The 14196-nt window shown below is 43.4% G+C and overlaps 1 protein-coding gene across 2 annotated transcripts in view; it reads left to right on the forward strand.

Annotated features, from left to right (window-relative positions):
- The window catches only part of ATP13A4 (ATPase 13A4), a gene marked incomplete at both ends in the record, with an annotated part of 130412 nt that overhangs the window by 89709 nt on the left and 26507 nt on the right, over positions 1 to 14196 (forward strand). For both annotated transcript variants that reach the window (XM_080918701.1, XM_080918702.1), the window contains 6 exons: positions 1770 to 1831; positions 3697 to 3847; positions 5735 to 5821; positions 6011 to 6164; positions 6727 to 6838; positions 11668 to 11792. In XM_080918701.1, coding sequence (XP_080774827.1) covers positions 1770 to 1831; positions 3697 to 3847; positions 5735 to 5821; positions 6011 to 6164; positions 6727 to 6838; positions 11668 to 11792 — 691 coding nt within the window. The remainder of the gene's footprint in view (positions 1 to 1769; positions 1832 to 3696; positions 3848 to 5734; positions 5822 to 6010; positions 6165 to 6726; positions 6839 to 11667; positions 11793 to 14196) is intronic.

Consider the following 14196-nt stretch of genomic DNA (forward strand, 5'->3'; position numbering starts at 1 on the left):
GAAACACACACACATACAGACACACACGCACGTGCACACACATGCACATGTACTTTATGTGGTTTATAATGTTCTCAGCTGCATCTCCAATACTTAAGACTAGTGCCTGGAAACTGAATCAATGCTTAATGAGTATTAATTAAATTATGAGATGAGGGAAATAAATCTTACTAAACTATGTGCTAATAATATGAGACTATTACTGACAATACAACCACAGAACACACTCTCAACTCTGCATTCTCAGCTGCAGTGTATGGTTACGATTAACTCTTGGATGTCTACCACCTCTGCCAATGAGCTTCTCACTTGAGGTTTCTTTCTGTGTCTTTGTTAATGTTACACATAATGAGTAGGGGACAGAAGTGAATAAAAAGTCCTGTTAGAGAACTGGATGGAAACAACAGCAGCATAAGAAAACAACCAAAGGCCCACCATGACACTGGGACACCACAAGACAGTATGGTTTAGACAGTGTGGTTCTAATATAGGACAGGATGCTAATATTAGAAGAGTGTATGTGAATCTTGAATGTCTAGTCAACATGTTTTTTATGTTTCTTCAAGCAATGGGGATCAATTGGAGGCCTTTGTTGCCACCAGTTCCTTTTAATTGATTTTTTTTGGAGGGGGTGAAGTAAGTATAAGATAAAGGTTGCCATGTCAAACATCTGTAGCGTCTAGTGCACTAGCACTGAAGTCCATGATTACCATTCTGTGGCTATCACCGCTACCCACCTTGAGAAATATCTTCATCTTCCTATGAGGAAATTCTGTAGCCATTAAACAGTTTGTGGAAGGCTGGAAACATTGATAGCACGGAAACTATTTTATGACTAGTAGAGAGTCAGATAGTCACTTGACCAAGGCCATGCTTCTGGCACCATGACCAGAGCAATGTCACAAGGAAGTACAGTTTCCTTATGATGTCACTCTGTGAATTCAAACACAGAAACAGGAACAGAAGAGGTAATTGTAACATAAGCCTGAACAAAACAGTGAGCAATATTATTGTTAGTTCTTACTGTGGGCTTGATATTAAGCAAATTGCTTTCTACTATTTTGTTTATTATTCAAGACAGGTCTGTGTGATTATGATCATGTTGTAGATAAGAGTTTCAGTGTTGGAGGGCTTATGTGATTTTCTTTCTCACTCACACAGATGGTATTTCAACTTAGCCTGAGTTTCTTGTTGTTATACTACATTGAGAAAATTATCACGTGCGTTTTTTTTTTATGCCAGAAAGAAGAAATAAAAAAATCAGAAATCAGATGGTAGGCTATTACTTTAATCTTCTACAAAGTGCTTTGTAGGTAAAATTTTGACTCCATTACTCAGTTTTGATGACATTTTTATGGCTTCTACTGTAAAAATAAGGATCCGCTCATTTTGTTGTTCTAACTATCTTTCCAAGGCCTCTTTCTTCTACCTGTTATCAAATATGCAACGCAATTCTCTGGGTTGAAAGGAGATGCTCTGCTCTTTTTAACAGAGGTCACAGAGGTTAATGAGCAATTTAGGGCTACTATGTTTGAATTCATTAAAAAGTCTTTCTTAGAACCTGATGTCCATTTTATTGTGGTCCTCCTTAAAAAGAAGCAATGCTGTGATGCTTTATACACACACACACACACACACACACACACACACACACACACACACACACATTATCTTTGTGATGCATATTTCTCTATTAAAGTGTACTGTATTTTCCTTCACTAGTTCTTGAGTAGATCTTCCATGTAATCCAAAGACTTAATTCTGTTCAGACAGGCACCTTAACGAAGGGAGGCTTGGATCCTTGGGGAGTTGTACCCTGTGATCAGAATGGGTGAGTACTCTGAACTAACCACACTGTGATGTCTGTGACTAGCCTCTTCCCAGAGCCTCATGTTTACCCTTTAAGCTATTACTGGGGAGACACTGGACATTTGCTTTGCTAAGAAAAGATTACTGAAGTATGATCAGTATATTTTTTCCTCTTAGAATGTGGGAAGTTTGCCCACACTCCCCAAAATGAACTTTGCTTTAACCCTATTTTCCAGACATTGCTATAGCCAGTTAGTAATGAATGTAGACAGTACAAGAACACTCTTCATCATGAAGGTGACATAGTAGAAAACGGTAGCACTGACTCTGTATTCTGCTTTTCAGGAAGAGGGATGCTTACAGAACAGTACTGGTGTACTCTTTTTTCTTAGTACTCTGATTCTGGGAATCTTATTTTCTGCCTGCCAAAGTCTGCTCATCAAGCAAAGAGTCCTTTGTGTTGCAGGTCCAGGTTAGGCGTGGGGTGGTAGGAAGGCAGGGTGCGGGGAGGTGAAGGGTAGGGGTGGCTTGTGGTATTGGCTTAGAGATTTGCAAACCTGGCCTGCCTATGGCTACATCTGAGTTTGCTTCCACGTCTGCTGACCTCCCCCAGTGTTACCTCCACCGTGGTCAGAACTGGACGTGTGGTACACAATACTGTTTGAAAGTGAAGGCATTTCCTTGACAGGAAGTCACAAAGTATGTCATGCATACAAGGTTCATTGTAGTTCTTTTTTTAACTAAATATTTGAATTCATTCTTTGAGGATCTCATACAGTGCATTTTCGTCACATGATCTCACTCCTCGACTTCTCCCTGACCTACATGCCCTTCTCTGCCCACCCAACTTCATGTCCTTTGTGATTTCTTCTCAAATACATCAAGTCTGATTTGTGATTGTAGTTCCTCTTACATTATGCAGATGACATACATACCCATAAAGGATATTTTAGGCCATGTGTAATGGTACAGTCTTATAACTTTAGCTATTGAGGAGGATAGTAACCTGGGGGCTTTGCCCGGAATACCGAGCTAGTTTAACATCTGAAAGATGCTAACATGAGAGGAGGGAGGGCAAGTAGATTCTGATTGTCTCTGACCCCTTCCTAGGAAGAAACTACTGTCATTCAAATATTCTCTGAAGTGACAGCTTTTTCTCCAACCCAACACATTTGGTGAGGAGCTCCCAACATTGCTGAAGAGGACCGTCTTCTAGTGGGGCCAAAGATGAACTCAATGACTTACTTTCAATTAGTTAAAGAAACTCTTGTAAAATATTGGAGTTCTATTTCTATTGATTTTTAGGTAGTCACTTCCTGAAGGAAAGAACGAAGAAAGTAGTGGTAATATGGACCCAAGATGTCAGGGTTGAAGAGGTTGATGCACAGGGTCCTTTCCAAGAATAACTTGTGAACTTTCTAAGAATTAACTCATTCAGTTATTTACAAATAATTTTACCAAATGTCTACTGTGGACCAATCACCTTACATGTTGGGAGACAGATACCGAAAATACACCCAGCCCTGTAAGGCTAACTGAAGACGCTGTGCATCTAATATACCTGGAGTTTGCCCATGACTGGAAGAGAGGCAACCTAGTCAACAGGGTAAAGCAGAACTCAGAGTAAAGGGTGGTTCTTCTAGTTATTCCCACCGTGTGGATTAAATAAGTCTGGGAAGAATTAACGCAAAGTAGGAAAGGGAGCAAGGGACAGCCTCTGAGCCTTTCTAATAATATCCCTGAATGAGAAGGAAGGCTAGCTAACAGACTGTTGTCCTGTGGAGACCAGGGGAAATGCAGCAATGCACATTAAATCAAATACCTCCAAGAAGCACTGTTTTTGGCACAGAAGACAGGACTGAATCTTTTTCTCTTTTTCTCTCTCAGATTTCAGGCAGTCCACAGCTTTGCCTCAGGCAAAGCTCTGCCTCAGGGCCCACTGTGTGCAGCCATGGCCAGCTGCCATTCTCTGATCCTTCTTGATGGGACCATCCAGGGAGACCCTCTGGACCTGAAAATGTTTGAAGCCACTAAATGGGTAAGTCTCCGACCTTCAGCAAATGCAAGAGGTTTCTTTAATGCCAGCACAACACAAGAGGTATCATAGCCCTTTAATACTTAACAAACATGGGGTTTCCAATATGGTATGAAGGGCAAGATAATCTAAGCCTGGTTTTCTGATCAGAACAGCTTGTATATTGTAGGTTTGCTGGGGGAATAAACAAGATGGTGCCATAAAAATTCCCAGCATACTTGTAAGTGCCAAAGCATTTGGCACCTATTGTAAATCTAATAGTTACCAATACAGTTGTGATTCTATAATTATTTTCTAATTCTGCCATTCTGTGAGCTGGTTTTGGAATTTTCTAGAGTTAACTTGATGAGGTGGTGGTATGTTAATTATCATAATTGCACCTTTTTATAATATATGCATAGATCATAGAACACATCGCAGTGTATCCTGTAAATATATGCAGTTGTTACTTCTCATTTAAAAATAAAAGGAAAGAAAGGAAGGCAGGACTGGAGAGATGGCTCAATGGTTAAGAGCACTGACTGCTCTTCCAGAGGACCTGGTTCAATTTCCAGCAACCACATGACAGCTTATAACTGTCTGTAACTCCAAGATCTGACAACCTCACACAGACAAATGTGCAGACAAAATCAGCAATGTGCATAAAATAAACAAAATAAAATAAAAATAAATAAATTATAAAAAAGAATTGCAAAGCATATATATCCCAGTATACTGGGGTTAGGAAACATGGCAAATTTCACAGAGCTTGGGACGAATAGGAGAGTGACTGCGACATTATTGACTGTTCCTCTAATTTTCAAGACTGAGAGTAGAATTCATTCCAGAGATTTCCTGGAGATTGTAAACTAGTTCCAAGAGCAGATGCTCCTGCGGTTTAAGAACATGGCTTGTTCTGTCCTGATTTCAGCTCCGCCCTGATGTTCAACCTCACGAGGTCTTCACTGCGTGTTGGAACCGTGCCTTTCATGGCTATGGATGAGGGGATCAAACCAGTGCACTGATCGCCATACTTAAAAAAAATGCTAATCTGTTCTCAGAAGGAATCATATTCAGAAACAGCCTTCTAGAACTCTATCTCTGGGGTTACCGTGGCTGTGGGCAAAGCAGGGAGGAGGGGGCAACATGGTTTGAGCTTCGTCATTGCAGCTAACATTTCTCCCTGTGGATGTGTGCAGCACAGGTCCTGGGAACTGTCCCAGCACCTCTGAAGAGATGTCTCTGGTGGTCCGCCCTCCTCTAACGGATATGGCTGCTTTGCAGTCTCTGGTCCACTCTGGACTATTGCTTCTGTGCCTCTAGGTAGAGGTTACGGTTTCCTTCCTGAGATTGTTTTTCATCAGCCACCCAATTAGACGGTTACAAAAAACTTCAATATCTTTAGGTAGAAGGCTTCCTTGCCTATAATTCATAGTCATTCTTACCGTGGCTCCTAGACAGTAATCATGCATATTGCAAAAATACACCCTGCTTCGTCCGCTCTAGACAGATAGCGAACAGCAGGATCAACAGTGACTCTGGGGGAAAAGAAAGGCTGTGAGTTGCCTTTTCCACACAAAACAAGCCTGGAGATTCATACCCAACATTTGCAAGTTAAGCTCTTCAGAAACAGAGAAGGAACCTTTATGTGGCAATTCCAACAGCGAAAGCCAGATAAATTGCATGAATAATTCACGAGCGCGTGTCCTTCAAGCTCTACCCCTCGGTGCGGTGCAGGCTGCCCGTTGCTTTCTGTAGAAGCATCCGGATTCACCAGCCTAGCAGTAGGGAAGGAGGCCTTCAATATACTGAGGTGGTTGAGGGGGTCTTTGCAGGAGGGAGGTGCAAACTTAGTATCAGTGTGTGAATAAACAAACCCCATACAGTGAAACTGTCTCCTATGTGGAACAGGAAATGACCGTTTCTGGGGCTGATTTCCACATCAAGGAAATGCTGGCGCACACCACGGTAGTGATGCCACCAGACACAGAGAGCCAGGTAAGCCTCGCATGCTGATCTTCCCCAGCATCCAAACCAGCTAAACTCTGCTCTCACAACAGGGTTGGAAGGCTCATGGATGGGTCTTGAACTGTGAAACAAGCACTGAGGTGTGTGTGTGTGGGGGAGAGTTAATTCCCACTCGTGCTCTGCCAGTATGTGCCTCTCCATTTCCGGTCCTTCGACCAGGTCTCGGCGGAAGGACTCGCGATCCTCCATCAGTTCCCGTTCTCATCAGCACTGCAGAGGATGACAGTCATTGTCCAGGAGATGGGAGGTGGCCGCCTGGCGTTCATGAAAGGTGCCCCGGAGAGAGTGGCCAGCTTTTGCAGACCTGACACAGGTTGGTGTGGGATACAAATGTGCCAGACACACTTTTTGTTGCCAGCCAAAGTTGTCCCCATAACACTTTCGATCTCGCTGCCGACTGGACATCACTTACGGATTGTTTCATGGGTATTCCAAACTCAATACCAAAATCAAGTTTAAAAATTTCCCTTTCTGCATTTCCCAGTTTTCCATCTTGGATAATGACCCCCCCAACCCCACCCCATTCCTACTTGTGACTGTACTCTCATTTTCTGCATTTTTCATCTGAATGCTTTCCACAGCTCCCACCAGAGTACAGATTCCTCTGAGATAGCAGATAAGTTCCTCATGATCTGAGCCCCTTATTAAATATTCCCTACGCTTTGTCCCTCACATCTTGGGCCTCCTCCAGCTGTCTTAGACCCCTCCCCATGTCTGTGCACAGCTGGCATGAACAACCCCCTCCCTGCACTTTATGTAACTTGGTAAAAGTGTTTTCTTGTGTAATCGTTGTATTACTGTGAAGAATCTACCCATGCTGGATAAGGAAACATTGCATAGTAATACTATGTTGTTGTTTTTTGTTTTTCAAACAGTACCAACCACTTTTATTAGTGAACTTCAGATTTACACGACACAGGGTTTCCGGGTCATAGCGTTGGCCTACAAGAAGCTGGAAACGAGCTGCCCCACAACTACGTTGATGAGGTAAAAGGGGAGGGTTTTCCTGAAGAAGATGGTTTGGAAAAGGCAGATGCATCTGACTGGGATGGAAGTCAAAGGTTCTGGGTGGGGCCAGCAGCATGTTATACTCAGGTTTTGGGCACAGGCATCTCTGAATATGGAGACTCGGGATACAGTCATGCTGCACGGCTCAAACCACAAAGCTGACGTGAACACTGTCAGGATGTGTGAGGAAAAAGCTGGACAACAATGCAAAACATCGGGCGACCTTAGGGTTTCGGGAAAACAGTGAAAATAACCAGTGTTTTGGAGCTTGAAACTGGGACCCTGATCCTGATAATATAAACTGGTTAGAAATAATAAAACTTCATCTTTGCTTAGAAGCAAAACCTTCTTGATAAGAAACACACAGCTAAAGAAACAACAAATGCCAACTGTGCTCTTGAAATCCAGGCAATGGTTACAGAGAAACAGGAAAAGTTTCTAAGAGGTCACGCGCAGCATCTTTGATGTGTGTAAACTAAAGTAAGGGTTCTTAGTTGAAGTGTGTTCCAGCCGGGACAGTTACACTTTCGTTGTCGTGGTTGTGGTTGTTTCTCTGCCATATGGGGGCTATCCTGGGAATTTTGCCTTAAATGACACTTTTAGGTTATTGTTTTCATTTTGTGTTAGCTTTTGTTGGTCTCATTATTTATGTGTTTGTAGGTGAACCAAGTCTCACTTTGTTTCTTCGTGTTTTAAACTTGGAGAGTCCTGCACACTCATCCTCAGAGTCACCCAACGCAGAAGTCTTTAGTTGTACTATAGTCTAGCCTCTCTCCTTAGCATCTTAGAATTTATACCTTCTATTATCTGCACGTATTATCTGTAAAAATACCCCCTACATGGGAGTTAAAAGGAAGAAGGGAACAGTTTGTTATAAAAATAGTAGATTAATAAAGTTTTAGCTGAGACCAGTAAAACAAAGGGAATGTGTTAGGGGATGGAGAGGTTGCTCAGTTGAAAAAGTTCTTGTCTTGCAAATACAGGACCTGAGTTCAGTCCCAGAAATCACTATAAGTATGAGGCTTGTTGGCCTATGCTGTGATCACACTGATGGAGAGGCACACACAGGCAGGTCCCTAGGCTGACTAGCCAGCTAGTCTAGCCTTTGTGGAGAACTCTAGAACAGTGATACACACACACACACACACACACACACACACACACACACACACACGGTCTCCTTTTCACACACATATACATACTATCCCTCCCCACTCACACACTGAACACTTGCTTAAACCTGAGAGTAGACACCATGAGACCACAGTGGCTTCCTGCTAATGCGCACTACAGAATGCAGCCTCAATGCCTCACATAGTCCTGCATGAAAGGCAGCTCAGTGATGTCATTAACAACTCCTGGTAAAATTTAAAAAGGAAACAGTACAACTTCCACTCAGTTTGTCTACTTGTACTATTCCTGCAAAACTGAGGAGCAGCAAAGAAACTCCGTGTTTCTATGGAAAGCTTTGGTGGGAGAACTATACTAGTACCATTTTTTATAGTTGCTTGATGAAACAATATCAGCGGTAGAGAGCTAGTACATACATTAACAATAGAATAGTGATGCAATATAAACAACACAAACGCTGGTGACTTACGAAGTCCACGAATATTCAGTCAAATATTCAAAGAGTGTAAAGAGTGTGAGGGGTGAGCGACGACTCTGCATTTGTCATTGCAGACAACCCTGCACACTTTCAAGGACCCATCCTCCCTTAAAATATCATGTAGAGTCACTTCTCCTGCTGAGAAGGACTGACCTGACCAAGTCTCTGAAACTGGGTTTGGGATAAAAGAGGCCCAGAGGGAGAATGGTGTGAGATTGTCACTGAGTGTCATATTTTGGGGGTGGAGTATTAGTCAGCTTAGTGAGACCTCCTGAAGTTTGGCTATTTCAGCTCTGAGTGTTAAGATCTGGTCAACTTAGTTCTAGGTCACTGAAGTCAGAATTGGAAGTGGACCGTGAGAATAGGTGTCACGATCTGAAGTAGAGATGCTTTGGGTCAGGGAAGGTAGTGCAGACCTGGGCATGGTGCTGATGCTGTTTACAGAGTTGTTTTTGGTTATTACCCACTGTGAAGTGTGTGCATTTACAAACTGTAAATTCCCCAATCTGGGAATCGTAGATGTAACAAGCTCTTCCCTGTGGAGGACGTTGCACACTTAGGAATGGTGAGATCTGTGGTCTGCAGGAGAGTGCTTGCCTTTGTTAAAGGCGTCGGCATCTTAATTCTAATCTTGCAAAATCTAGTAAGGCCTGAACAGGAATTGACAAATAGGAGCTTGTCTTCCGTTCTGTATTTAGCACTCCCACTTCAAGCCATATCACCACCATGTGGGACTCATAGCTAAACTAATTGCCCGATCCTTTGGCTATCTAGGCTCTGAATATTGAGATCTGATCAGCTCAGGTCAGGGTACTGAAATCAGAATTGGAAGTGGACCTGGAGAATAGATGTCACAATTTGAACTAGACATACTTGAGGCCAGGTGGGCATGGTGCTGATAATGATGCCGACCAAGACAGGACATTCTCTCTCCCTCCCTCCCTCTCCCTTTAACTCCCCCGCCCAGTGTGTTTGTGCTTACACACGACTCTGAGTGTGTTTACTGACAGTACTTCTAGAGTTGATGTAAAAATTCATATTGAAGGTTTTGCCCTGCTTTATACATATTCCTTTAAAGGTCATACAAATTTTAGGAAAGAAAGGTTGTCTCAGGGCTGACCTCCGTCTGCACTACACCCACTAGTCTTTATTAACGTAGACACTACAGAGGTAAAATGCGAGTTCAAGAAACAGGAAAACAGCATATAACTCCACACTGCAGGGCCCGAGACCCTTCGGTGGACTATTCCTTTCCACTTCTTGGCTCAGATTTAACATGCTTGAGAGGAAGAGAGAAGGGAATTTGGAGATAGAAATGTTGAGAGCACCACACAGGGAGATCAGTTTACTCTGGGTCACACAGTGTGTGAGATTGGAACTGTGGTGTCCCGATCATATCAGTCACCAAGCTCCATGCTGGCCGCAAGCCAGAGGAGCTAGCCATGGGTGTTCTGAGATGGCACCGGGTGTTTGAACTTTCAGCCATTTTCTTGGCCTAATGTAATTTATTATTGGCTCATGTCATATAATCTCTGAAAATATCTAAGCCCTGTGGCCCAAGTATGAGGCCACAGAAAGACTGTAGAACTCTAATCAGGCATCAGTTAAGTTATCCTTGAAGGGAGGTTCAAACATATCCTTCGGAAAGACTCTAATAAGGCTAACTAAAGTTTGTCCATCCTTTGACTCCACAGACCTCTGGGTTTTGTGTCTCCCAGCTTTGTGTATGAACAATGTGGTCATGTCTAATGTTTTCCTCCTCTTTAAATGTGAAATATTGGAGTTGGAGTTCCTGCAGCCTCTACAAAGTTTCTTCTTCTTCTCCTCACCTAGTAGGTGCTTAATATAAACGGATGAGCCTAACACACTGTCTATCTAGTTCTAGTGAGAAGCCAGAAAGAGCAAATGGCTTCCTCTTCATGGTATGGCCAAACATGATAGGAAGCAGGCATCCAAGCATGCCGAGTGGGTGATGCCTGCTGAGAGCTTCCTACACGTGGGCATCTCTTGGGCACGAGTGAGCAGAATCTTGAGTCAGCTGGGCTTCCTTCAGGGATTAGAGGCTAATCAATAAGCCAATACCGAAAGGCAGGGATAATTAAGAAAGAACCAGTTAGTCAGGGTAGAAATAAGCTGTGGAGAGAGCAGTTGTTCCCCTGTTGGAGACGCCTTAGAGGATGGCAGCGTGAGGTGGGACTCAGGACATAGGCAGGGGTTCTGTGGCAGATCATGGAAACCAATGTTTACCACAAAATAAGTAAATCTCCAACAGTCTGGAGCAAACGTCTAGACATGACTAGTGCAAAGCATATCCATGGTGAGTGGTTCATCTGGAGCCAAGGTGAGAAGCTGATGCATGGCTTAGAAACGTAGGAAGGGAATCTAAATAGAGTTAGTGAGAAAGTCATCCTCCCAGACCTGCTCTGAGGCGCGGCGCTGAAACTCTCCACTTCCTGCCACCTAGTGGAGGGACTCAGAACGTTCTTGGTGCATCTCCACCAATGCTGGGCCCCAGCAGGCACACCACACATGCTCAGCAAGAAGGCTTGAGTGGGTGCTGCTTTCATCTGCATTTCTGCAGGAATTAGGCGGTGCTGGGATCTTGTTTCTGCATCTGTGTCTAAATCTGTGTCTAGAACTTTAGGAATGGTCAAATCTCTATCCCCAGTGCGTTCCCCATACTTGGTCCTGTAGGATATTCTTGCAGTGCCCTTTGTGGAGCGCAGGAGCCCTTTATGCAGAAGAACAGAGCTTCCAAATGAGAAAGAAGGGGGAGTCCAGATTGGCTTTCGTAAAGGACTTATTTATCTGTACCATACCTCATGGGGTTAAAATGATACCTGTATAATAACTGTAGTTTCTGGAGAAACTGGTATTTTGTTTTATTTTTCTTGTTTCTCACTTAATTGTCACAACTTTGTCTTCCCTCTGTGATCGACAGATGAGGGGATGAATGTCAGCTGAGCCCTTGCAGAGGCCAAAGCCAAACTTTAGTCCTACAAGTACTTGTTCTTGGTTCAGTCAGGCTAACTACTGCAGTTCCTCTCCCTCATCTTCCCTGTCGGGGTTGTCTGTGGCTGGGGGGCAGTGCTGACACTGGGGTGGGGGTGGGGCAGTGCCATGGGGAGGTATGCCTTTTTGCTTTCAATACTGTAAAGTAAAATAAAACAAAGCCTCACCTGTTTTTCTGTTTAATCAGGGAGAAGGTGGAGTCAGACCTGATATTTCTGGGATTACTGATCTTGGAGAATCGATTGAAGGAAGAGACAAAGCCCGTGTTAGAAGAGCTCATCTCTGCCCGGATCCGGACTGTGATGATCACGGGTATAGCTGCACAGTATATCATGGAAGCAGGGGCACCTTGGAGACGCACAGGGTGGCACCACTTAACAAATGTTTTAACAGTGTCAAGGCTTCATTCCAGGCTGTTGGCAACAAAAGGGCCAAGTGCTCATAGAGTTTCATCCCAAGAGGCAGGAGACAACCAATTAGTCAAGTAGTGTCACACACATTTTGAGATTTACACAGGAGTCTGAAGCAGGAGAATTTTCACAAGTCTGAGGCTAGCCGTGAGGACACAGTGAGTTTCTGGGCAGATTGAATTGCAGAATGAGATCTTGTCTAAGAACAAAAGGAAGAAAAAAGAAAGAAAACCGACACATCAGACAACAAGCACCAAGGGGCTGGAAAGATGGCTCAGCAGTTAAGGTACTTGTTCTTCCAGAGGTCCAGGGTTCAGTTCTCAGTACCCGGAAGCTTCCAGCCATGAGTAACTCCAGCTTTGGGGATCTGACTCTCCTGGCCTCCATAGGCACTTGGCATGCACATGATATACACACACGGGTCAATCCTCATATACATAAAATAAAAAAGTAAAATTACAAGAAAGCAAAATAAACAATAAAAAACACATAACAAAACAAGCCCACCCCCCAATCCCAGATAGAACAGTCTGGTCAAGTATGTCTGACCATCTACACTCTACAAGGCACTTAGGAGAAGCCTCTCCATTTGCTGGCATTTGAAATAAGAGCTGAATAGCCAGAAGCTATGGGCCATGCAAAGATGGTGATTTTTTTATTGTCAAGTATTTGAAGGAGAGGTATCTTAGTCAGTGTGGTCTATAAACTATGCCGACAGCCCATCAGTAAAAGGAATCTCTAGTTCTGGACAAAAAGAACATGTTGTCATCTTGACTCTAATGCGAAGCTTCAGATCTCATAAACAAGGGGTTGGTGAGGAAGAATCGCTCCAGGGAAATGTATGACATCACGTAACAAATATGCATGGGCTTTCAATCACAGGTGAATAACTTATTTCCTGATTTATAGTTCAAGTATCTTGCTTCCTCGTTCTGTGCCTTAAGCTCCATTGCTCATGTGACTGACACACATCCTTTCCAAAGATCTCATCCCTTTGTGCACCTCCTGAGTTGATGGTGAGAACTGAGGAGACCTGGGGTCCTTCTGGTTTCCTCCATACTTACCCACTCCATGAGTCAGGACCCCACAAAGCAATGCATTGCTTTCTTCCTTCCTACTCTCCAGTCTGACTTCTAGGTCTTCCTGGGATAACTTGGTAGCCCTTGCTGTTCCCAACATCGATAGCCCTTACATTGTCTCAGATAGAGTTCAATGCTGCCACTGAAGATGGGGAGGAAAGTGTTCATTTGGCTTACACTTTTATACTAAGGTTCATCACTGAAGGAAGTCAGGACAGAAAATCAAACAGGGCAGGAACCCAGAGGCAGGAGCTGATGCAGCAGCCATGAAGAAGTGCCACCTACTGGCTTGCTCCCAGTGGCTTGCTAAGCCTGCTTTCTCAGGACCACTAGCTTATGGATAGCACCTTGTACATTGGGCTGAGCCCTTCCCCACCAATCACTAATAATAAAATGCCCCACAGGCTTGCTTACAGCCTGGCCAATCTCATGGAAGCATTTCTTTAGTTGAGGATCCCTTGTCTCACAGGATTTTAGCTTGTGCAAAGTTGATGTGCGAGTATCCAGAGCATACATGTTCACAGTCTACCTTAAGCCTTTTAGGGGATTGTATGGATAAGAGCTGTTCATTCCCTGGTTGAGCTTTTAGTCCTTTTCCTTGTGTTGAAAATTCTTCTCTTCCCTTTGAGTATGTCTTAGTTTATTCTTTATAGTTCTTGGATGGATAGAGGGCACAGCGATTTCTGATTTCTTGCAAGCCCATACAACTTTCTCTGTCTTCACAGAGATGGATAGTTTTTCTGTTTGTTTGTTTCTGCCAGTGGCCTGTGAGTACACGGTGTTTTTGTCTTCTGAGTCTGGTATTATAAAGCACAGCGCCAGCCTATTATAGGAAACACACTCTTTGTCTACACATAATATGTCTTCTTTAAGTTTGGAGCTTAGAAATATTAACTAGGAACACTCATATGTTTTTCTTTTCCTTTTTTTGTCATTAATTCAGTCCAGAACAGAGCACCTTTAACATGCTTTTCTTCCTTCGAAGAAAATACTCTCTATGGTTCATTTAATTATTACCTTTGTTCTCTCCTTGTTATATTTTACTCTGAATTTCTATATTTTACACCACAGGTCTGTGACAGCTTTCTGGACCCATTCTCCTGCTCCCTTACCTAATTTTTAAAGGCCGATTGCTGTAGTCTCACAATCTTGCCCTGCCCTTAAGGTTTGAGAAGGAGGTCACTTAGCTTCTCCAAATCATGCTACAGTTCTCAATAATGAGCAATG

The sequence above is a fragment of the Micromys minutus genome (genome assembly GCF_963924665.1).
Source record: "Micromys minutus genome assembly, chromosome: 7".
NCBI lineage: Eukaryota > Metazoa > Chordata > Mammalia > Rodentia > Muridae > Micromys > Micromys minutus.